We start from the raw sequence: 24,699 nt of genomic DNA, 5'->3' as shown, positions 1-24,699 counted from the left end.
TTTTGTGAGAATGTCAAAATATGTGCCGCCTGCTCTAAGGAGCATGGAAAGGAAGATTGTCAAAGTGAAGAGTTTATTTGCATTAACTGTGTGGAATTCAATAAGAAGTTTCACACAGATTTTGATGTACACCATCATGCTTTTTCTAAGGATTGTTCCGTATACTTAGAGGAAATGAAATTTATAAAGGATCATTTGGACATCTAGATTTTATTGAGAGATTAGGTGTCGGCGGGGACTTTTTGTTTGTTTATTTTTTAATTCAATACTAAAAAGGAGTGTGATATTGTTTATCTTATTTTACTTTTTCTGTTATTATTGATTGGCCTTTGGGTAAGTATTTTATTTTGGAAGCCAGTAAAGAAGAAGAAGAAGAAGAAGATTTTGCCCTCACCCCTGGTAAGCTGCTCTGGTTTTAATAAAGATTTTGAACCTTCTGGTGTTGATTTTATTTATTTATGTCAATTGAACTTTTACCAAGACTTTTACTGGATTTTAATTGATTGATTTTAATACCGTTTTTATTTGTACATATTGATTTTAAAATATTGCTTTTAATGTGGATTGGTTTTATTTTGTTATACATGAATATTTTAAATATTAATTTAAATCATTGTGCGGCCGCTTCTTGGCAGCTCTCTGCAATTAATAATATCATTAAAGAGCCTTTGAATGTGATTACGCTGCAAGAGCCCTATACTATTAAGGGTAAGATTGCTCATCTACTTGGAAATTGGAGAGTTGTAGGAATTGATAATGGCAGGACTGGTATTATTGTTGCGGATAGCAATTTAGAGTTTACAGTAGATGTACTTCAGGATTGTATTGTCGCAATCACTGTTTTCCTGGATCAAGTTAAATTAGCTTTTATTTCAGTTTATTTTTCACATGCAGAGGATTTGGAGATGCATTTATTTCAACTTGAAAATGTTTTTAAACTCTATACTTATGATTTTATAGTTGTTGGTGATTTTAATTCCAAGAATTTTAATTGGGGAGCTAGGGAAATGGATCAAAGAGGAGTTTTAACTTATGATTTTATTGTACAATATAATTTGAAGCTTTTAAATATTCAAGATTTTACTCCAACCTTTTTTTCCTCTGTGGGGAGTGGCTGGACTGACCTTGCACTTTGTTCATCTGGCATGGATATCAGTAATGTTAAATATGAAGTTCTAGATTTGGATACCCTTAGCGACCACAGATATATTTTGATTAATTTGAATGATATTAAAGTCAATAGTGACATTAGAAAGAAGTACTCTAGAAACATTAAAAGAATTGAAGTAATGGTGAAGAAGAGTCGCAGGGATATTTTTGATATTGAAGACAAAGTTAGTTGTTCCTCCAACGCTTTAGAGTTGAATAATTGTATTAGTGAAATGGAGAGACTGTTGATTAGTAATATGAATAGATATCTATTGATTAAGAAGACCTTGCAACATAAGAACTATACCGTATGGTGGACTAATGAATTGGACAGTCTTAGAAGGAAATTAAGAGCCTCTAGGAAAAGCTACCAAGTTAAAAACATTCCTGATGAGTTGCGTATTAAAAGGAAAGTGGATTATAAAAGAAACCTTGCATTTTATAAGAAAAAGATTAAGTTTACTAAAAGACAATATAGAGAAGAAATATTTTTGAATAGTAAATATTATTATGATAAGTATTACAGGATTGCTACAAATAAAAGAAGACAACATATTATTTTGGATAGGGAAGATAAGAATAATGATTCAGTCGAACAGTACTATGACTGTATTATCCGCAGTGCTTTGAAATTGGATGAGGGCCATTCCGGTGGAGTGGAGGACTCTGTGATGAGAGACTCTTATGAAGAAGATATAGGACATGAAGAAAATAGTCAGGATTATAGAGAAGTTTATGATTCCCCTTTTACGTACGAAGAAATTTATTGTGTGATTTCAAGATTAAGAACAAGATCTGCTCCTGGTTTGGATGGGATAGGTGCTACTATTATTAAAAAATTGTTTTGTGTGTAGGGTTTATATTTATTTTAACTAACATTTATTTTAAGTTTAAACTATCTTTCCTGTCAAGCCTTACTTTCCCTTGGAACTGCCAATGCCAGAATATGTAAATTTGAGTAGAACGCGCAAGGATTCAAATTATCAGCGGAAGTATTCTGATTTAAATAGAAGGAAACAAGTTCGGTGTGAGAGATATTCTTACTTAGCGAGCGCGGAGGTAGTTAGCGAGAATTGAAGAACCCCGCGTTGCGGCCTATGTGCTTGGCGGGAAGTAGTGGTCATCGTTCCAGTGAGCTTCAAGTCTGCTGAATTAGCAGCGGTATTGTAAAACGCGGTGAGTTAGTTATTTTAGAGAGCCTCGTAGTTAGAATCTTGTCTTTATTTTCTTTTCAGGTTATTATTTTTATTTGACTGCCAAGTTGGCACCGTCTGTAAGCGTCAAGAGAACGCAATTGTAATTTATTACGTTGAATAAAAAGGGACTTAAACCCTTCACAAGCTTCTATCTTTTATACAAGTTTTCACAGTCAGCTCTTGGTTGCGTGCAAGTTGGAGGCGCGCAACGTTATATTGGCGCCCGAACACTTATCGAACTGAAATGGCCGAAAACTGGATGGAAGCCGCTGGACAACACCAAGAAATGACAACGCAGTTAGAAGGATTTGGATACCTGGTCCAGACTTTGAGAGCATCAATCAAGCCAAACGTCTATTTCGACGGAAAAAAATCGGTGTCCGTATTTTTAGAAGGTATAGAAAACCACTTTCAGCTCTACCCTGTGCCTGAAAGACAAAACGTTGCCATCGCCACATCAGCACTAAGAGGACAGGCCGCGCTATGGTGGAAAAAATATAGGCAAATTTCTTCTAGGTGAATTTGGAAGCCCGACGTATACATTTGAAAATTTCAAAAAATCGTTAGTAAAGGCCTTCCCCATAGTGAAAGATCGCGCACGGCTGGAAGCCGAGCTATATAGTTTCTATCAACGGGATACAGCAGATTTGACGGACTTTATTTTACGAAAAATCAAGCTAACGGATATGCTGTATGGGAAAAAACCCGATGCGGAGATTATTGAAATAATATTACCAAGATTGTTACCCGCTGTCCAAGACTACTTTGAAATTAGAAACCCAAACACATTGCAGGAACTTTTCGAATTGGCGGTGAAGTTTCAAAATCGCAGAATAGCGGAAAAAGCGAGAGGGGAAATATATTCTCAACATACCCGAAGGAAGGAGGAAACCAGAAATGGAAATCGCTCATATGGGGGAAAGAACTATCAAGCTAACGCATCGAAACTCGAAGGTCAAGGCCCAAAAAGAAAATTTGAAAATAAGCATCCGCGTACCCAGAAGACACAGATTGAAAGGAAAGCTTTAAACGACTAGAGGGGCCTGTGGAAGGGAGGGTCCAGACCCCGGAAGTTTTAAAAAAACCCTCAAATAGACATTTAAATACAGTCATCGTAAAAAACTCACAGCTACCAATTATACAAGTCCTGGTTGGCGATGTACCAGTAGAAGCCCTCATCGATACAGGAGCAGAAGGAAATTTCATGAGTGAAAAGTTCTTCAAAAAGAATTTTTATAGGATACGACTCTTTAAAACCAGAAATACGGAAATTATAGCGGCGCAAGGAAAAACATGTCACTGCATCGGGAAAGTATCATTAAACGTACAGGTAAAAGAGGAAAATCTCAAAGTATTAATTTTTGTGGTGAAACACCTGCAACACTCTCTTATTTTAGGTATGGACTTTTTAAGGGCCGCGAGGGCCAAATTGAATTTTCAAGATAGTTCCCTGGTGCTGGAGATGGACCAGAGGGTGGTGGAACCTGTGGAGACACCTGAATTGGACCTTAGCCATTTGAATGACCAGGAAAGTAAAGCAATACAGCAAGTGGTGAGTAATTTTTCTCATTTGTTTTCAGAAAAACCAGGAAACTGTCAAATCGTGACTCACAAGATTCAATTAAATGCCGAGAAACCTTAAAGGACTAAACCGTATCGCTATGATAAACAAAAAGACTTAATCATCGAAGAACATATTCAGGAGATGTTAAAGAATAAAATAATAACGCCCATAAATAGTGAGTACGCGAGTCCAGTCGTACTATGTAGGAAAAAGAACGAGTTTCCTCCTTCGGATAAAAGGGCTTGGAGGTTTGCTATCGATTACAGAAAACTAAATAGCATTACTAAATTTCCAGTTTACCCTTTGCCGGTTATAGACGAGATCATTAGACAGATCAAATCGACAAGATATATGTCTACTTTGGACTTAACGTCTAGCTACTATCAAATAGCTATGAGACCCGAAGATATACACAAAACCGCGTTTATAACAAAATCAGGCACTTATGCATTTTTACGCATGCCCTTTGGGTTGTGTGGGGCCCCATCAACATTCCAGAGAGCTATGGACATTGTTCTAAAGCCTGTCCTAGGAAAATCAACTTTAATTTATCTAGATGATATAATTATAACGAGTAGTACGTTGGAACAACACATTAAGGACCTCGAACAAGTTTTTAAATTATTAAAAGAGGCCGGTCTTACAATTAACGCCTCAAAATGCAAGTTCGCAACTAAAGAACTTAAATATCTCGGTTATAAAATTTCGCAAAAGGGATAGAAACGCAAGATTCAAAAATAAAAGCTATTAAGAATTTCCCACCGCCCAACACCGCCAAGAAACTTTCGTCTTTCCTTGGATTATGTTCTTACTATCGATCTTTCATAAAAGATTTCGCTAATATTGTTGAACCACTCTTAGTAATCAAAAGAAAAAAGAGTAAATTTACGTGGACAGCGGAAGCTAACACAGCTTTTGAAAGATTAAAAGAAGCGCTTATTAATGCCCCTGTTTTAAAATTCCCTGAGGGGGACGAAAACCTGGAAATTGCGGCAGATGCGTCAGACTATGCGGTGGGCGCGGTTCTTATGCAAAATAACCATCCGCTGGCATTTTTTAGTAAAACATTGAATCAGACACAAAGGAATTATACAGGTACAGAAAGAGAAACATTAGCCGTATTAATGGCTGTACGCAAATTTCGAGTTTATTTCGGCAAATCGCCAGTAACAGTCTTTTCGGATCATGCGGCTGTTGGTAGACTTTACTCGGGAAAAAACCTAACGCCCAGGTTAATAAGATGGGCTTTAAAACTCCAAGAATATAATATCACAATAAAATATAAACCGGGTAAGGAAAACAATGTAGCTGCCGCACTTTCTCGTATAAAACTGGACGACGAAGGAAATGAACTTAAATGCGCTGTGTTGACTTCAAAAATTTTAGATTCAAGAGATACGGTTATTACTGAACTGAAAGCTGATCCTGAATTTGGAAATATCTATGCTTATTTGAAAGACCCCGAAAGCTTTGAGCACACAGATATCGATGCGATAAGAAATAGAGCAAAAAACTGTGAAATAATAGATAATTTATTATTCTATACGAAAACAACGAACGAAAATCTTGAGTATAAGCCAGTCATCCCAGCCTCGCTTCGATTAAGCATTTTGAGGGAGTTGCACGAAAAAAAAAACAGCGGGCCACCTCGGGGTCAGAAAGACTATAAAAAGGGTACGCGAGGCGGTATATTTCCCGCAATTATACAAAATAGTAACGGCGTATGTCAGGTCCTGCAATCAATGTCAGTTAATAAATGATATTAATTACAGCCCGGCCGGGTACTTAAATAGCATTCGCGCTACATTTCCGAATGAAATTTTAGGAATAGATCTCCTTGGTCCCTTCCCCCAGAGCGAGTTAAATAAAAATCGTTTTCTTTTAGTAATAGTAGATCATTTTTCAAAATGGATAGAAATTGTTCCTCTTAAACGCGCGTCAGCCAAAACAGTCGCAGATGCATTCTTACACAGATACATTTTAAAATACGGTGCACCGATAAAAGTCATTAGCGATAACGGAAAACAATTCATTAGTCAAGTGTTTGAAAACATATGCAATGGACTTGGCATACACCATATCAAAATGGTTCCGTATAGACCACAGGCTAACATAGCAGAAAGAGTTAATAAAAACATAGTAAAAATAATTCGCAGTTACGTGAGCACACATCACAAGCGCTGGGATGGCTACATAAATGAGTTAGCTTATGCTTTAAGAACTGCACATCATGATACTACGGGAAAAACTCCAGCAGAATTATTTTTAGGCAGAAAATTAATTACGCCTTTAGATAAATTATTCTTTGTGCAACAAAGAGAGCAGGAGTTTAAACAACAAGATGTGCAAAAGTTGATTGATCAGGCGCTTAAAACCTCGGATACGGCAAGAAATAGACAAAAGTTATATTATGATAGAAAACGCCGTGAAGCAGATTTTAAAGTTGGGGATAAAGTATTGAAGCGGAAATTTTCTTTATCAAGTGCCCCAGACAATTTTATGGCAAAGCTAGCTCCAAAGTTTGAAGGCCCCTATGTAATTCAGGAAATCAAAGGGGTAGTATTATATCTTAAGAACGACAGAGGGGAAATCTGTAAAGCAAGTCCCGACCAGGTGAAAAAATACTATAATCCAAATGATTTTGAAATTCTTAAAAGTTTCTTGCAGGACTCAAGTCTAAACGAAATAGAAGGGCCAGAGACTGCAACAACTATTCCACCACCCAAGAAACGGAGAACTGAAGAGAGACCTAGCACTTCTACAACCCGGACGTCGGTATCAAAAAGAAAAAATGATTTTCAAACTCCGGCGTTTAAGAAAAACAAAAATACAGATGAACCGGGTAAAGAAACCGTGGTAAAGGCGAAAACACCACCTACAAAGGATGGCAGGAAAAATTACACATCAAGGAGAACGCGCACACGGCCACAGAGTCAGGTGCCAGCAAGTTCCGGAAACTGAAACGCCAGCAGGAGGCACAAAAATACGAGGAACAGAAGAAATTCAAGAAGGACTCCAGACCGGAGGACGTCAAGACCAGCCGTCCCAGGCAGAAACGCAAAGGCCAACAACCAGACGATTACTCCGTCAAGAGGCCAGCATGTAGAGGACGCAAAAGAAAGAGCAACGTGGACGACACTCGGAGATCAATAAGGAGAAGATTGACATCCATGAAACCTCTAACTTGGGATCAATTTTGCCGAAAACGGATGACGGAGTTTCAAGCATCGAAAACTCAAAGATAAGTTAAAACCTTCTATAATTTTTTTTCTCTTTTGTTCCGAAATGTTATGCATAAGTACGAAGTTCTATGTTTTGACGAAAGTCAATATGTCTCGGTTGAGACTTAGTTTTGTTTTACTTTATTTAGCTAAGGCAAAAGTATTATTTTCTTTAAGTGTAAAAGCTAAAAACAAGCATTTTCTGTTGGTCGAAAGACTAATTCTGTTATGTTAAAGCCAAAATTTGGCCGAAGATAAAAATAACTTCGTATTCTTGTATTAATAAGAATTTTACTTTCAGTGCCGCCAGCTTGGCGAAGAATGAGGTAAGTAAAAATTTATTTTCTCTTATTCATTTTATGGTAAATTGTAAAAAGCATATGTATAAAATTTTGTAAATGTATGTAAATACTTAAAGGTTATGTAAAAGTAGAATTTAGTCTAGAAGCATAAAATTGTAGATGCTAAAAGTGAATGCTTAAAAGCAATGAAGTCAAAATTTAAGTAGTAAATTGTAGATAAAGTCATGCTTTAGAGCGAAAGCCTGCATGTTCAAAGATGAATGAGGGGGAAGTTAGAATGAATGTGTTTTGTAGGGTTCTCCACCTACATTTGAATTTTTAAGAATATTAAAGTAGCTCATTGAGTTGTAGAATGTCGAGTACGGTGTGTCTATTTGGTTGTTGAATTCTAACAAATCATGGTGGTTAGGGAAAGTGTTGTAAGACTAAAACACGAATATTCCCGTTTGACACCACACACGGTGGAGAGCCAGGGTAAAGTTAAATTAATGCTTGAAAAATTGAATGAATGTGAATTAAGCAATAACTAAGAAAAACGAATCGTTTAAAAACAAAAATTTATTGTGTCAAGAAAGTGTAAATTATAATGTATGTAGAAAGATACTGATACTTATTCCTTCCAGATGCTGGAAGGAAAGACCAAGATTGATTGATGAAGTCCAGGAAAAGTTGCTGTAAGAAGAAAGCTTTGTAACGAGCAAAAGAATTTTAATATATAATTGTTACATAAGATTTTTTTTGTGTAAACGAGGCTTTCGCCAGTTAGTTCAGAATTAGATAAACTTACAACAGGTCGTTTGTAGGACCTGCTTCCAAGTTTTCCAAATTCTGGCAGCGGCAAATGTAGGGTTTATATTTATTTTAACTAACATTTATTTTAAGTTTAAACTATCTTTCCTGTCAAGCCTTACTTTCCCCTGGAACTGCCAATGCCAGAATATGTAAATTTGAGTAGAACGCGCAAGGATTCAAATTATCAGCGGAAGTATTCTGATTTAAATAGAAGGAAACAAGTTCGGTGTGAGAGATATTCTTACTTAGCGAGCGCGGAGGTAGTTAGCGAGAATTGTAGAACCCCGCGTTGCGGCCTATGTGCTTGGCGGGAAGTAGTGGTCATCGTTCCAGTGAGCTTCAAGTCTGCTGAATTAGCAGCGGTATTGTAAAACGCGGTGAGTTAGTTATTTTAGAGAGCTTCGTAGTTAGAATCTTGTCTTTATTTTCTTTTCAGGTTATTATTTTTATTTGACTGCCAAGTTGGCACCGTCTGTAAGCGTCAAGAGAACGCAATTGTAATTTATTACGTTGAATAAAAAGGGACTTAACCCTTCACAAGCTTCTATCTTTTATACAAGTTTTCACAGTCACCTCTTGGTTGCGTGCAAGTTGGAGGCGCGCAACGTTATATGTGAATATCCTTCCTTTTTTATAATTTTATATAATCGATGTTTAATTTTATCTGTTTTCCCTGACTGTTGGAAAATTGGAAAAATTGTTCTTGTTCCGAAGAGTGAAGGTCGTTATCGTCCAATTTGTCTTCTGAAAGTTTTTGGTAAGGTTTTAGATAAACTTTTCACAAATCGTCTTAATTTTATTTTATACAAGAAAGATTTTATTAGACCTAGACAATATGGATTTAGAAGAGGGCGTTCTACTGAACTTGCCCTTTATCACACTATACAGTTGATTAGGGAAAAGAAGAAGGACTTTCATGTTGCACTTGTCTCATTTGACATACATGGTGCCTTTGACTCTATTGCCTGGCCTTTACTCCTTTCTGCCCTTAGGAAATTAGGTGTTATTGGAAGATTATACTACTTAATTGAAGATTATCTAAGAAATAGACAAGTGTTCTTTCAAGGTAATAGCGATGGTGTTAACCTGAAATATGAGATCACGAAAGGATGCCCGCAGGGCTCTTGCAGCGCTTCCCTGTTCTGGAGCCTTATAATTAATGAAATACTTATCGATTTACCAAATATTGAAATTAACTGCTTTGCCGATGATATTCTGGTCTTGGTGTATGATTCTTCTTTGGAAAAGTTGGAACAGAGGTTTTTCCAGATAAATCATTTATTTAATAGATGGAGCCATAAACAATTTATTCGCTTTAATTTGGATAAAACAAATGCTATTTTCTTTCCAAAGGGTGGCTTTCATACTAGACCACCTAAGTTGAAATTTAACGGAAAAAATCTACGCTTTAAGGATGAGATAAAATATTTGGGTGTTATTTTAGACCAGAAATTGAATTTTATTTCCCATTTTAAAGATATACAACGAAAGATAGAGAAGGTTTTAACTTTTTATGTTTATAATTTTAATCCAAGTACTCTGGCTCAGAAAGGTGCCACCCTGAGAGAAATTTATATCAGCGTTATTCTTCCCAAGATCATATATGGCATTGGCGCATGGGGTGTCCGGGCAGGGGAGCTCCTCCGTTTAAGAACTAAATTAGACTCTTTGCAGAGAGGCTGGCTCTTGGCTGTTACCAGAGCTTTTAGGACGGTCTCGACGGAGGTTCTGTGCATACTTGCCGGTGTGCCCCCTCTCTCGATTTTTTACCAGTTTTATTTTGAAAAATTTTTACTAAGTAATGGATTGAGAGACTCTTTTAATTATAATGATTTTAAAGTTTGTGCCAATTTTATTAAATATTTTAATCCAGAGAGTGTTTCTCCTATGGACTATTGTAGCATTAGTTTTGATTGCAATAAATTGGACCTACAGGAAATTGAAATTTATACGGATGGCTCTGGCTTCGAGGGGGGAGTCGGTTCAGCCTTTGTTGTCTATTTTTATGGACTTGAGATACATGTAGAGAAATTTAAAATGTCTGAACATAATTCAGTTTATCAGGCTGAGATGGCTGCTTTGAGGGAAACTCTTAACTGGATATTAAGAGAACTTACTAAGAGACACTGTATACATATATACTCAGATGCCCTATCTGTGCTAACGGCTCTCTCCCGGCCAGAGCCTAAAAATGAAATTTTGGAAGACATTAAAGATCTGTTTAAAAGAGCATTAGGATATCATGTTATCCATGTTCACTGGATTAAGGCACATATTGGACATCCTGGCAATGAGAGGGCGGACGCACTGGCAAAGGAGGCTGCCCTGGGGGATGGTATGGATTATTTTGATGTAAGACCGGCTAGAAGAAAGATGATCACAATTATGAAGAATTTTTACTATGATAAATGGAAGCAGGTTTGGTCTACCTCTATTAAAAGAAATAGGTTCTTGAATTTTATTGAAGTTTCAAACAGAATGAAATGTTATATGAATATTGATGCCAACCAGATTATTACCAATCATGGAAGATTTCCCTTCTATTTACATAGATTCCATCTCCAGGGCAACGATAAATGCTTCATTTGTGATAAGATCGGTGACGCAGATCACTTCGTCGAGTCGTGTATTCTTACCCGGGGTGTGAGGCTTAAGTATGGAGACAAGAAGATTGAAGAAATGATCGTAAATAGTAACAGATTTAAAGATTTTGCTCAAGAAATAATGAAAATTATTAATGGCAATAAAGAAAAGATCGGAATTGAGAGTTAAGATCTTCTGACCTATTCAATAATTTTGTGCTCATTCGAAGGCTGATCAAGATTTTACAAGTTCTTTTTATGTTTTGTATGAATGGTTCTGTGTTGTTTTGTCTTGGTTTCATGTTATTACTAACTTTGTGGATTTTATTATTTTCCGGGCCTGTCCCATTTTGGCCATGTGGCCGATTTAAATCGGCTGGGGGGGGGCCGGGGCTGCGCCCATACAAAATACAAATACAGTACCTCATTCTTCTGGTCTCTTATTAGCGCTTCTATTTCTTTCTTTTCCACATATTAGGTTGATGTGTAAGGGTTGTTGTTGTTGTCTTGTCCATATCATATGGAACAATGGTTGCCAGAGCCTACTCCAAAGAGACGTATTTTCAACCCCAATTTTGAGGGAGAGCACCCTGGCGCAGGGGGGTGGATCCGTAGTCTCTCACGCCTCTCCTTTTCCACCAATCCACAAGAGAGGACTTTCGGCTCGCCGCATATTTAGAGTGCCGCCATGCTGCACCACTATACATTAAAAAACATCCATGTCTTCTCCGGGATTCGGACCCGCACCCTTCGGTACCGAAGTAGGCTCCGCTAACCATTATACCGTCTGGGCGACATGTTTAAGGGTTAGCATATGTGTTACTTTTGAAAAATTATTCAAGCTTGCGAAGTTGTATCTTCAAAAAAAGGTAATCCAAAGTTCATTATTAAAGGTTATTTGATTAGCAAAGACAAAAACAGAGGTTGTTTGTTTTATTGGTGTTACGAGAAGCGCAAAACTGTGATTTGTTCGAGGTATACGAATACCGTACTTGTGGTTGGATAACATGAGAGACATAACAAACAAACAAAACATAACAAAGAGAACATATATAACAAAGACATAACAAAAAGACCATAACCATGGAACTGATGCTTAAAAAAAAGATGTTGCTGTAACAGTACATAATTTAAATGAAAGACCCACCAAACTCGTGACACACCAGCGCAAATTATTCAAGAGGAAACGAATGGTGTTTCAGGGAAAAGACATTCTATAATGCCTAGTCACCATTCCCTACGTCAAATTATAGAAAGAGTTCGTAAAGGAGATTTGTCTGCTCAGCCAGCTATTTCGGAAAATATTCATATTCTGTTAGAACTGAGAATTATTGGTGGGGAAAAATTTCTAATAAATGATTCATCCTTTAACAAAAACCAAAACAATACGCGACCAAAGAAAAGTTGCACTTGTGAAATTAGCCCTTTATTGGATCATGGATTAGGACATTTTAAAATGTTCCAAAACTTTTCTTTAAGCTGTATGCCATCCATACACCTGCTGGAACTGGTGAAAATGCAAATGTGCTTTCTCTTATTTACGTTTTAATGGCCAACAAATCAGAAGAGGGTTATGTTCATATATCTCAGTATTTGAATGACTTTGCTGCTGCTTAAATCCTCAGTACGGTGAAGGAGAAAGTTTTAGTTTGAAATTCTGACGCATTCTAGCTCTTGCTTTCCTTCCGTTTAGTTATATGATTAGCTAAAGTCTCTTATTCTCAAGGAAGCACGTGCAGTAGTATAGTGGTTCAATTGTAATTACGTACATGATAAAATCAGGCAGAATACAAGAAATGGAAAGATAACTCAATAAGATAACTCATCCTTTATTTCCTCTAGATTTCTTATCCAATCGTGTAAATCTTGGTATTCCGAAAACCCTTTAATCGAGTCGAAACATATCACAGACGTTTTTGAAACACTTTTTGGAAAAATCTCATGTTAGTGCTTACACAAAAAAACTGATGAGCTTAGAAATAAACAGTTACAAAGGCAAGATAAAACACGGGATATATTTTGCGGGAGAGCTCTTTCGTCAACTCGCAAAAAATGCTTTGAACTACAAAACAGCATCCTCATTGTCTTTAATGATCGAACAAACGAAAAGATTATATATTTTTTGCATGATACTGCACACAGTATTGCATTATAGACCATTAAAAGTGACAAAACTTCGATAGTTATATCTGATACACACATAAATACAGACATGCACACATAAGGAAAAGAACTTTATAAATGCCACTCAGAATGAAATAAAATGGTACTTACGTATTATCGCAACCAGGTTGGCGCGATTTGTAAGTTTGAGTAAAAAAGTATGAATAGAAAGAAAATGTACATTTATTAATTGCATATAATTTTAATACAGTTTTTTATATTATTTTGTTTTAAAATATAAAATAGCAATTAAACCCTTCCGGTTTCGAATTTGAATAAGTTGCAGAATTATTTTTTCGGCGGAAATCTTTTGTCTATTGCTTTTAGCACTGATTGAAAACCGTCTTCGCCATTAACAGCTTGAGCTTGGCGCCATATAAATTCGATAAGGTATGAGTCAAGATGATGACGGGCTGTTCCTCTCTGTTTTTTGTTGCGCCATTTGGCTGAGCCCGTGTTGGGATCCACAAAGTTATATTTGTGATTAACAGTTCCATGCAGAAATCCAGCATTTTCGAACTCACTTGTATTGTATCCTTTCCAGCAATCCGAATAAATGATGCTTCCTTCCTTGATATTTTCGCAAATTTTTTCCATGAGGGTAACGGCGCTTCTGTTAGGTACAGTAACCAAAAAAGTCTCTTTCTTTTCTCGGCAAATTCCGCCGAAAACCCATTGCTGTGGTAGTACACGCCCAGTGTTATTTTTTCTTTTTACAAATAAACTTTCGTCTATTTCCACAATAAGTCCTTCGCCGCCTATTTGCTTTCTTTCTTTTTCATCAATTTCAAGGGCACATATCTTCCGCATGTAATTATTCCAATCTATAACAGTTTTGTCAGCAATTCCCATCTCTTCTGCACAAAATTTAATTGAGTTTAACTCTTTACACCAACAATAAATGAAGCGCACCGCTGTCACAAATGAAATTCGGCTACCTTCAAACCAATTTCCGGTTCTCACACCCAAATGTTGATTGCAGTCTTCGACGTTACATTTCCAGAAGATTTGCTTTCCAAAATACAGTTTCATTTTATGAGAATTTTTACAAGTAAGTTCGTTCGGTATAATTCCATATCCCTGCAACAATTCAACAGCATCTTTTTCACTCGCAGGCAAATCCCAAATACCCATAGTTAAAGTATTTCAGGGCATTCAATCTAACCAGTAAGAAAAATAATTTCTTTACGAAAAACTACGTATAACACGTAGGGTTGTCGTAAGTAGGGTCGCCAAATTTGGCGATTTATGCGAATTTTGGCCTGGTTGCGTTAATACGTAAGTACCAATAAAATTTTAGAAGGTCTCAAGGCGTTAAAAAGCAGAGGGTAAGGTTAATAGTCACTACATATATATCTGTCGGGTAACCGAGTTGTCAGGAAAACGTACCAATCGAGCAACTGAGTGTCAGACAAATGTACCGACGTTCAACCGAGACATTTTGCAACTGGATGTAGAACAAGTACCAGACACTATTATATTTATCGTAACCATCAATTCAACATTTATAGTATTACTTTCAAAATTTAAGTGTTGTTAATCTCAACACAAAATTAGCCAGCTAATTTTTTATTTAAATTTTGTTTATAGGTGTATTAACTGTTGTTGTTTTTTCCCGTTTAAAATTAAATCCGATTTTCCTTTCATAGCATCATTTTAACAATCTTTTAATTTCCTTTCAGGAAGAGCCATGTCTGCTGGTAAGTCATATTTCCAGATATGCTTTAAATTATAATTATTAGGCTTCAAAAGCTTTTCCTTTTAACAAAACTTGTATTAGATTGTAACACAACACTAATTAAATTTTGAACTGTTTTCAGGAAGAGCGTTAGCTACTGGTAAGTTTGTTTTTGAAATTATGAAAATATTTATTTATTAAGGTATTTATAGCACTTTATTCAAAACTGTTAACACGTTTCAGCATTCGTTGACGGATACTGCCAACCTGAACTACGAGTTGTAAAGCTAGAAGAGCTATTAATGAACAGCAGTGTGTTCATATGGCCGACATGTGTTCGATTACGACGGTGCAAAGGCTGCTGTACCAGTAAAAGGCTTAGTTGCCATCCTACCGCTGTCTCCATTGTCAATATAACAGTAAGTCTAACAGTAATTTACTCCTTAAACTGTGATCTCTTCTGACTCTGATCACTCCGCAATGTATAGAATCTTTATTTATAATTAGCGCCGAATAAATGTGGAATTTTGCCAAATTTTAATGTTGAAGTTTGTATATATCATCTTCGTCTATTAGCTGTATATTCAGAAAACCAATCCTAAAATTACCATCAAAGCCATCCCCTCAGAGCTGGAAGAGTGAAGTGCAATGGGATTTTTCTCAGAAAGTAGCTTAAGAAAAAGAAATGCTGTGGGATAATTCCTGCTGAAAAAAAAAAAAAAAAAAAAAAAAAAAAAAACGCAACAAATGTCTCCCCAATAATGTCCGCAGTTTCTTTTGTAGAGGTTATCACTCGGCCATCTTTCTCCAGAAAAACGTGAGTAATCATTATATATTCCGCATGCTTTTCTCACTCTTTCCAATACTCGTTTAATTGGCGTAGAAGATGTTATTCCAGACACATAGGATATCCATGAATCCCTCTGGCCCTTACGTCTTACTTTCCTATAATATAAGGCTATAAAGTTTGACAAAGCTGAGTACCTACCGGAAGGTTCCCCAAGCTTTTCTCTAGTGTCTCAGAGTTTCCTAGCACTCACGATTCCACCATGGTTTTGAATATTTTTATAGGTTTCCAGATGCCATAAGGGGCATCAGGAAAACTGTAATAATTAAGGGGCAGAATGATTGTGCAGCAACTTTTATACTTACAGACAGCATTTCATTCGAAATCATCATTCTGGAAAATTTCCTTTTAAGAATCTGGTTATCCCGACCTCATGATTAAGTCTATTCACAATTTTCTTTTCATTCGGACAGCAAGTTCTTTTCCATGAGTTTCTTATTAATTAACTGCGTTTGATTTTGAGCAAGGTTCTTGCATATCTTGATCGATGACGCTCCTTTGCTATGTTTAAGTGCAGTTGAAGCTCGTTAGTAATGTCATTAGTTAAATCACCTAATTCTTTTCTCTTGTGAATGGTTGATAAAGTGCACCGAGTGTTGTTCAAAACATAAAATTAGACAAAATAACAATCATGTGTTGGCTTAAATTTTAATTAAAAAAACACATACAAAGTTGTTCTTTTTCTTAATTTTATGTTGCACTTAGCGCGTCTCTCTTCTCTCTTTGTTGTATAAATAGTCCATTTCATGATATCGACACTTTTGTGCAATATATTGTGTTTACTTACACCGAGTTCAACCGCAACGGCTTTATGATTGGAGAATAGTTCGCTTATGGTCCCGAGGCATAAAGTAGCAGTATGTTTTTTTAAGCTGAAACATGTCTGAGATATTAGCGATGCCAATACCATAGTGCAGCGATTCTCAACCGGTGGTACGCAAGAGCAGAATAGTTGGTACGCAAAGGAACAGAGTATTTTTAACTACTAAATTCAAAAATCAAAAATATCATTGGAAAAAAAAGAACAATTGATAGAAATTTCCTGTGATAGAACTCTAACTGAAGATTTAAAAAATAACACTTGTTAACTTTTGGCTGAACCGAAAAAAAGAATTTAAAGGCATTTCAAATAAAGCTATTAAATTTTAATCACGTTTTTGCAGAACCTATTTGTGTGCACAAGGATTTTCTTCCATGTTACGTTTGAAAAATAAATACAGAAGAAAATTAAAAGTGGATGCTAATTTACGATTAAAACGAAGTGAAATAACGCCAGACATAAAGAAATTTATCTTCCTTAAACAGGCCCAAATTTCACACTAAATTTTAGAATTAAAGTATTATAACTTAAATTTGATAATTAAAATGATAACCAATTTTCAATCTAATATTTTTATGTGTGTATATTTAATACGAATAGCCAATAGGTTGTGCAAATGGCAAAATATTATTATTTAGAAATTAAAAAAATAATCACTGTGAAATGTAAGAGTCGTACTAAGGTTTTTCAATTTTTGTTTACATGGTACGCGTTAGTCAAAAGACTGAAAACCGCTGCCATAGTGGATTGGGTTATTAGGAGCTTCAGTAAAGAAGTTGGCCTTTTGGGCTATTATTTAAGCCTATTGGTACAATTATTTTACGTCAAGCACGGTTTTGTGATTAAAATCTACAGTTATGAGGACACAATTCTTAATTAAGACGTTTAGATTTAAGTACACATCTTCTGCTTGTGTACGTGATGAGATGTAGTTGGAGATAATAGTGATTTGAGCGTGATATGGGTGAAATGAATGCTAACAGCTAGAGCTTCCTTATCTGAGATATGTGGTAATGCAGTGAGATATTGAGGAAGAGAGCGTTTGACGAAAATAAAACTTCTGTATCCTGCATTTCTACCAAACGAATAGTGGCAAGTAGTTGATTTGTCAAACCAATAGGAAACATAGCATGAAAGGATTTATGCTGACCAAACGTGTTCCTGTAGGAGAAGAATATCGGAGTTGCACTCATTTCTGAATTTTTCAAGTTCGTTAACTTCATAGAAAAAACTACTTGTTCTGTGTAACTATTGCAAAAGAATTATCCAAATTACCCTTTAACATCATCTTTAAATTTCATTTATAATTCTAAAAATGTATTGGTCTTATCCGAAGGGGCTACAAAGGTCCTTTAACTTGAAATTTGGTTGATACTAATAGTATTTCTGTCAGCAATGCTATTTTGTGATTTTTATTTACGTCATTTTTGGGCACAGCAGCGGCCGAGCAGTAAAGTCGCTGAACACTGGTAGCTCGGTCCGAGCCTCGAATCCCACGAACGGGCTGGCTGCATGGGCGCCTTCGTGGTTTTTCTCCGTGTATAACGCGTATGCGAGCCAGTTTCGCTTAGAACGTCCTCCACGAAGCCATCCCTTCCTTTAGGCAGATTAGCCCTCAAGGCGTTGCCGTAATCACATAAACCAAACCATTTACGTCATTTTTAGTAAAAAATTCTAAGGAAGTAGATGCACAGAAGCCTGTCCGGATGTCTCCAATTTGACTCCAGTTCAAGCTGAGGTTCAGTGATTGGATTTTTGTGAAATGTCCTTCTAAATTTTATTAAGTCTTGTCCTAGGGAAGTTCTGACATCCACGACAAAATTCTAGATGCCTTCTCAGGGAGTTACAGTTCTCTATCTTCCCTCTCTGTGGGCAAATGACAGTTCTGTCTGGTAGCGCGCACATATCGCATCAAGGCTCGTGCGCTTATGTTTCTTATGATACTCAAAAAACTGTTTTTATACATATTTTTCAATGGTAGTCAAAAATTACATCAGATCTTTCAATTCATAAATCTTTTCTATGTGTTCATTTTGCATTATTTGAAACACAAATAACGGCATAAACGCCTTGGTTTTCTGCCTGGTTGTTACGTTTTGCTCACTGAAAATACTCTATTAATAAACAATTTTGCCAATTTTGTCTTTATTTTATTTTCGGTTAACCTAGGAAACGATACTTTGGTAGGCCTGATATATTTGGCATTTACAACATAATGTACTGGCCATTAAGCTTTTCCAAGAAATTTGGCTTCCATAGTGTGATACAGTCACTTAAAGGAAGAAGAAACTGAAGATTAAAATGGACAAGGATGTCTCGTGAGCATAAGATGAAAATTATTATTATTTAACTTAGAATACGTTTTCAATAGTTGTTAAAATAGTTGTTATTAAAATAATTAAATTGTTGGCAATGTTAAAAAGGCAAGCTCCAGAGCCACGTATTGCTCTTGCACGTAAAATGTATAGAATTTGATTTTAAGAAAAAGAATTAGGTTTTTCTCTTGTTGGTTGTATGTAGCCATTTATTTTGGGCGTTCAGTAAAATTTTCATGTGGTGTTCCATCATTAGCGTTTTCAATGGAGTTCAACATCACACAGTTGAAGCATTAACACTACACCACAGCAGTAAATATTAAAAATTGGTGGAAGCTTTTAGAGATAAATTTAGGAATGGAATTTTTCGCCTGTAAAATTGAGCAGTCAAGACTTTCTTCTCTGCACAAGAAGGATCTAATTTTGCGTGCAAAGACAGTTCGCGTGGTGGAGCCTTTTCAGTGACAAGTGTCAGTGAAAAGTGACAGAGTGTCAGAAGGGAACGTCGGAGGAAGCGTGATCTAGTGCCGCAAAATAGTGAAATTTCCCGGAAGAGTATCCAAGTTAGTGCCAGGAGAGTAAATCGAAGGCGTCTTCAAAATTGGTGAGTACCATTTTTGTGATTTTGGAGAAGTTATGCCAGTTATTCGAGACTAGGTTTATTTTGGATATAGCTCTGTTTTGGGGGATCAAGAGTTTTCTGGTGGTTATTGAAAGTTAGTCTTGTGGTTACTGTTGCTAATTGAAATTTAATTGTTTGTTCTATTGTTTTACTAATTGTTTAAATTGTATGAAGTATTGTAACGGTATGATTTAGACAAATTTAGTTTTTAATTCAGTCCAGACTTAGAGAACAATATTTATATAGTTGAGATAGAGCAGGAAAAGGTTGCCTCTTATTTAGCAGTTTTTTAAATATACGTTTTGTATGTAGGCATAGGTATTATCATTAAGTGCTGTAAGGCAATTTGTGTTCAGAATTGTTAGGGAATTATTCAGTTTTGGAGAGATAGACTGTTGTTGTTTTTGTGTTATTGTATTTTGAAGTAAGTTATTTTTCTTTAATTTTCCATAATGGGTGAGTTTATGACGAAATTTACTAAAGCTCTGCTATTGGAGTTAGCGGAGGAGTTTGATACAAATGTGTCTCGGGCAAATAGAGTAAGAGAAATTAGGCAGGCTATTTTAAATGCGAAGGACTACGAAGAAGAAGCGGCGAAAGAATACGCAGCAAGAATTTGGCCTGCGGCTGAGCAGAAAAAAGCAGAAGAAATAACCGAACAAGAGAGAGCAGAACGGGAACGTGAACAAGAGAGAGTACAGCGGGAACGCGAAAGAGCAGAGGGGGAACGTGAACAAGAGAGAGCGGAACGGGAACGAGAGCGAGTTTATGAATTGGAAAGGTTAAAACTGATGAATGTGGTTCAGGCTAATAGCCTAACTTCCATGGTTTCGACAGTTGAACAATCTAGAGAAGAAAAGGTTAATTTGAAAGATTTAGTACCGCGTTTTGAACCGAGTAATATGGGTATTTCATTATTCTTTATGCTATTTGAGCTCAAAAAGCTCAAAAAGAGAACATTAATGAACAACATACTCAACAAGCTCAAAAAGAGAACATTAATGAGATTGATTGGGTCTCGCAATTAATTCCTTTATTACCTCACGATGTAGCCCAGTTAATAGGGAAAGAACCAGCAGATAAAGGGGATGATTATCAGCATGTTAAGAAATTGCTCATGCAGAGATTCAAGCTTAGTTCTTGGGCACTAAAAACAAAATTTGACGAACATTCTAGAAAAAAAGGAATGTTATGGGTGGATTTAGAGTATGAATTGAGAGTATATTTAGAGAATTGGTTGGATTCAGTGGAAGTTCAAGATTTTGAAAGTCTTAAGGAACTTATGCTCACCGAGCAAATTAAACGGTGAGTCCTCCTAGAAATAAGAGAGCACTACTTAGACAACTGGGAAGAATTTAAAACAACTTCCCTTTTAGCAGAGAAATGTGACAAGTATGAGGCTTTGTGAAGAGATACGAGGAAGTTAGAACAGAGAGCGGGGTTAACGAAACCATTTGAGAAAGATAGAGAGCGGTATGTAAATTCCAATGGTAGTCATAATCAGAAAAGTAGTGGTCATCAAAGAATTAAATCAGAGGAGCATAGAAAAGTGGAGGCTCCTAAAAAAACAAGTTTTCAATAAAGCAGGTTTCGAGAAACAGCGGAAACTAAGGTGTTACCAATGTGGAAAGGACGGACATATCCGACCTAACTGTCCTCCGCTGGAAAAGAATAAGGCTAATTTGGTGAATAATCTAGGAACGGAAAGTTTAGGAAAATGTTTTGAGCCGTATTTCAAGAAAGGAGTAATTAATGGGATAGAGAGAGAATATCTGAGAGATACTGGAGCTGGAATAGATCTGTGTAATAGTACTTGGATTAATACGAGTGACTTATTAGGGGAAACTGTATGGGTGAAACAGCCTTTGGACACAGAATGTAAATATTTACCTTTGGCGAAAGTCACCATTGAAGGTGATTTTGGTGTTGTCACTACAAAAGCAGCGGTTACTCCGGTAGAGTTAGATAAAGACTACTATTTGTTAGGGAATAAAACTGCACAGTTGATTGAGGACATTAGGGAACGGCCGGTTCTCTTGAATGTTGTGGAGACTCGTAGTCAGGCGCATGCGCGCAGGTGTTTAGAGAGAGTGAGTGCAGAAGACTTAAATTCCAGATCGGAAGAAGAGAAAGAGATAGAAAGTGAAAGGGTTATGAATAATGAGCATTCGTAAGAAAGGAAGTTAACCAGTAATACGGAGAAGGCTATTAAAATTCCAGACATCAGTTTAGAAAGGTCTATCCTTACGAATGTTTCGCCAGCAGAATTCTCGGAAGCACAAGCAACTGAAACTCATGATAATGTTCAATCCCAAACAAAATTTATTATATCGCATACTGAAGGAACACAAGATCTACAAAATTCTATATTCGAAAAATCTACTTCATCTATCAAGACGTTTTCTTCTGAAAAAAGTAGAAATATAGCATTAATGGCACCAAAAGTTGTAAATGTTGAAGCGTGTCCTTTCTCAGTGATTGATTATTCGAGATCAGATCTATGGGCAGCAGGAACTTTAGCATATGAAATATATGGAGGAGCCAATCCTTTTTGTTCTGTAAACTCTTGTTTGATAAATGATTCTTGTAGTGTTTTTTAATTATATTTTTGTAGATTCAAATTTGTTTGCATCGTGTGTTTCATTTTCAAAATGGTTAGAATCAAACGTATTATCTTAACTATTAGCATTATGTAAAATATGTGTGTGATTATGGCAAAACCTCGAGGGCTATCTGCCTAAGGGGAGGGATGCCTTCGTGGAGGACTTTCTAAGGGAAACTGGCTCGTATACACGTTACACATGGGGAAAACCACGAAAACGCCCATGCAGCCAACCCGTTCGCGGGATTCGAACCTCGGATCGAACTACCAGTGTTCAGCGACTTTACTGCTCGGCCGCTGGTGGGCCTGTAAAATATGAGGAATGTACTTTGTGTGGGGCAGACATTAGAAGTAGTTTAAATCTTTTTGTTGTATTTTTGCGTTTGTATTATCTAGAAATAAGTGCAGGGTAATGTAACTGGCTTCTCTATTATCATTTAACTGGTTACCACTTGTGTTTTGAAAGCAATGAAAAGTATTTAGAATTTTTCCTTCCATAGTCAAAAAAAATTCCTTTATGAGCGGAGGCGTTACGATAAGGTCACTTAAAGGAAGAAGAAACTGAAGATTAAAATGGACAAGGATGTCTGGTGAGCATAAGATGAAAATTATTATTATTTAACTTCTGAATACGTTTTCAATAGTTGTTAAAATAGTTGTTATTAAAATAATTAAATTGTTGGCAATGTTAAAAACGCAAGCTCGAGAGCCACGTATTGCTCTCACACGTAAAATGTATAGAATTTGATTTTAAGAAAAAGATTAAGATTTTTCTCTTGTTGAAAGTATGTAGCCATTTATTTCGGGCGTTCAATAAAATTTTCATGTGTTTTTCCATCATTAGCGTTTTCATTGGAGTTAAACACCACACCGTTGAAGCATTAACACTACACCACAGCAGATTTAAAAAATTCCACAAGGAAATCGTCATAAATTATACTTCTAAGATTAGCCATGAGAGGGGAAGTTATTCGTGAGTCAGCTGACATTTGGTTGCTGCTGCATCTCCGAACCTCTGAGGCTCGTTAAGTGCATTTGAAGTGGCAATATGTTCTTTTTTTTTCCTCAGCTTTCAACTGTTCAACAGCATGGGTTGCAAGTTTGAAGCCGCCCGTATTATTAGTACTACTACAACTTTTACGTCATTACTACTACTTTTACGTTTAATAATTTTAGAATTATTTCTAAATCTAGCTAAATTGCCTGCATTACTAATCATATTCCACTTATTCCTTAACTTACCGACTGTCGCCGTATCCGAAGAGGTACCTGATCTTCTCTTGGTCATTCTTAGCATCGCGCACTTGTGAGTTTCTTCGATCCGTTCAAATAACAACTATTTTTCCTCCAGCTTTGCTGCGTAACCTTTCGATATAAGCTACATAGACGCTATCAACATCTACATCAGGAATGCGCAAAAGTCAACCTGTGGGCCTAATGCGGCCCTTATAATTGCTTAATCCGGCCCGTTATGAAATCCTGTGCAACGACATTTTCACCTCCTTCCTATCCGATTTATTACGCAAACTACCGAAATCAGCAGCACGAGCTAGCAATTATTGTTATAGTGTATATGTGTAAATATGCGGATAACTATACTAGAGATCGAACAAAACTGGGTTCACTAGATATGCTAGAAAGCATGAGTATCCATCGAAAATTAAAATCCTATAATTTCCAGCAGCCTTAATTAAGTAATTAAACAGTGAAATGTGAACATTGTTTAGATTAAAAAGACTGATTAGAAAAGGGAGCTTAGGGAAAGACTATTTCACCTCTAAATTTTTATTTGAAAAGGAAACAGTATACATATCAATCATTTGATGACCAATAGGAACAGATCCCGTTTCTTGGCATATTTGTAGTTTTTAAATTGTAATTTTTTAACTGTAATTATAACGATTTTAATTTTTTTTACTGCAGAAATATTTCCCTCTCATCTATCGCGTTCTGCAAAAGAAAGAGGTAACGGTTCTGCAAAAGAAAAGATAGTAACGGCCCTGCCTGCATGATGCATTAAATAAAAGTTTTTGGTTCGCGGTTAAAAGTATTTGCTCATCCCTGATCTACATGCATACCGTTACCCGTACGCATAGAATCATCATTAACGTTACCCGTACGCATAGAATCTTCATCATTAACGTTACCCGTACGCATAGAATCTTCATCATTAACGTTACCCGTACGCATAGAATCTTCATCATTAACGTTACCCGTACGCATAGAATCTTCATAAAGCGACATTATTAAAACGAGTTTCTTCACACACAGAGGCAAAAGCCTGAATGAACCATTTCCAGATTTCCTTTGAACCAACTTAAATCCTAGCATTTCAAAATGGATGTTTCTGTGACAACCTTCTGTTGCTCGCAAATCGAATGTAATAGGAAGTGGTTTTCTAGCCCCTTGCAAGAACTCTGACCATCCAAACTGACAGTTGGCTACATTGAAGATCCCATGGTATCTGATACACCCGAAACCTTCCATTGGGTTTGCCGGCATTCCTCCAACTAGCGACTTTACAAGGGCTAAACTAAAATTTATACTATCTCTAGGCACACTTAATTATTCACATTGGGCACCAATGTATGTAACATAGCTATCTTAAATATAAAATTCTAGCTCTGTAAATACAGCCAGGCGACTTATCGCCCTGTCCTAAATATTCCAGTGAATAACATCAACTCGTTAGAAAGTTTAAACAATTTTTTCTATTAGATCTTCAGCTGAAAAACTTACAGTGTTCGTATAATAACAAAAGGCTTCGCTACTTACGGGATTAACAGAAGACAATCGTTTATGAAAAACTTAAGTACGTTAAAATCCTCCTACAAGTTACGGCTCAG

General features: G+C 36.4%; 1 protein-coding gene across 2 annotated transcripts in view; it reads left to right on the top strand.

The window, feature by feature from the left end:
• Positions 1 to 24,699, top strand: part of LOC118196184 (platelet-derived growth factor subunit B-like) — a 55,441-nt gene that overhangs the window by 18,626 nt on the left and 12,116 nt on the right. For both annotated transcript variants that reach the window (XM_035367603.2, XM_085807988.1), the window contains exons 4-6: positions 14,652 to 14,669; positions 14,790 to 14,807; positions 14,891 to 15,066. In XM_035367603.2, coding sequence (XP_035223494.1) covers positions 14,652 to 14,669; positions 14,790 to 14,807; positions 14,891 to 15,066 — 212 coding nt within the window. The remainder of the gene's footprint in view (positions 1 to 14,651; positions 14,670 to 14,789; positions 14,808 to 14,890; positions 15,067 to 24,699) is intronic.

This window comes from Stegodyphus dumicola, chromosome X1 (assembly GCF_044657685.1).
Source record: "Stegodyphus dumicola isolate Sdum_Otavi_A_Nest chromosome X1, ASM4465768v1".
NCBI lineage: Eukaryota > Metazoa > Arthropoda > Arachnida > Araneae > Eresidae > Stegodyphus > Stegodyphus dumicola.
Note: the sequence above shows the minus strand (reverse complement) of the source record. Positions and strands in the feature narration are given on the sequence as shown.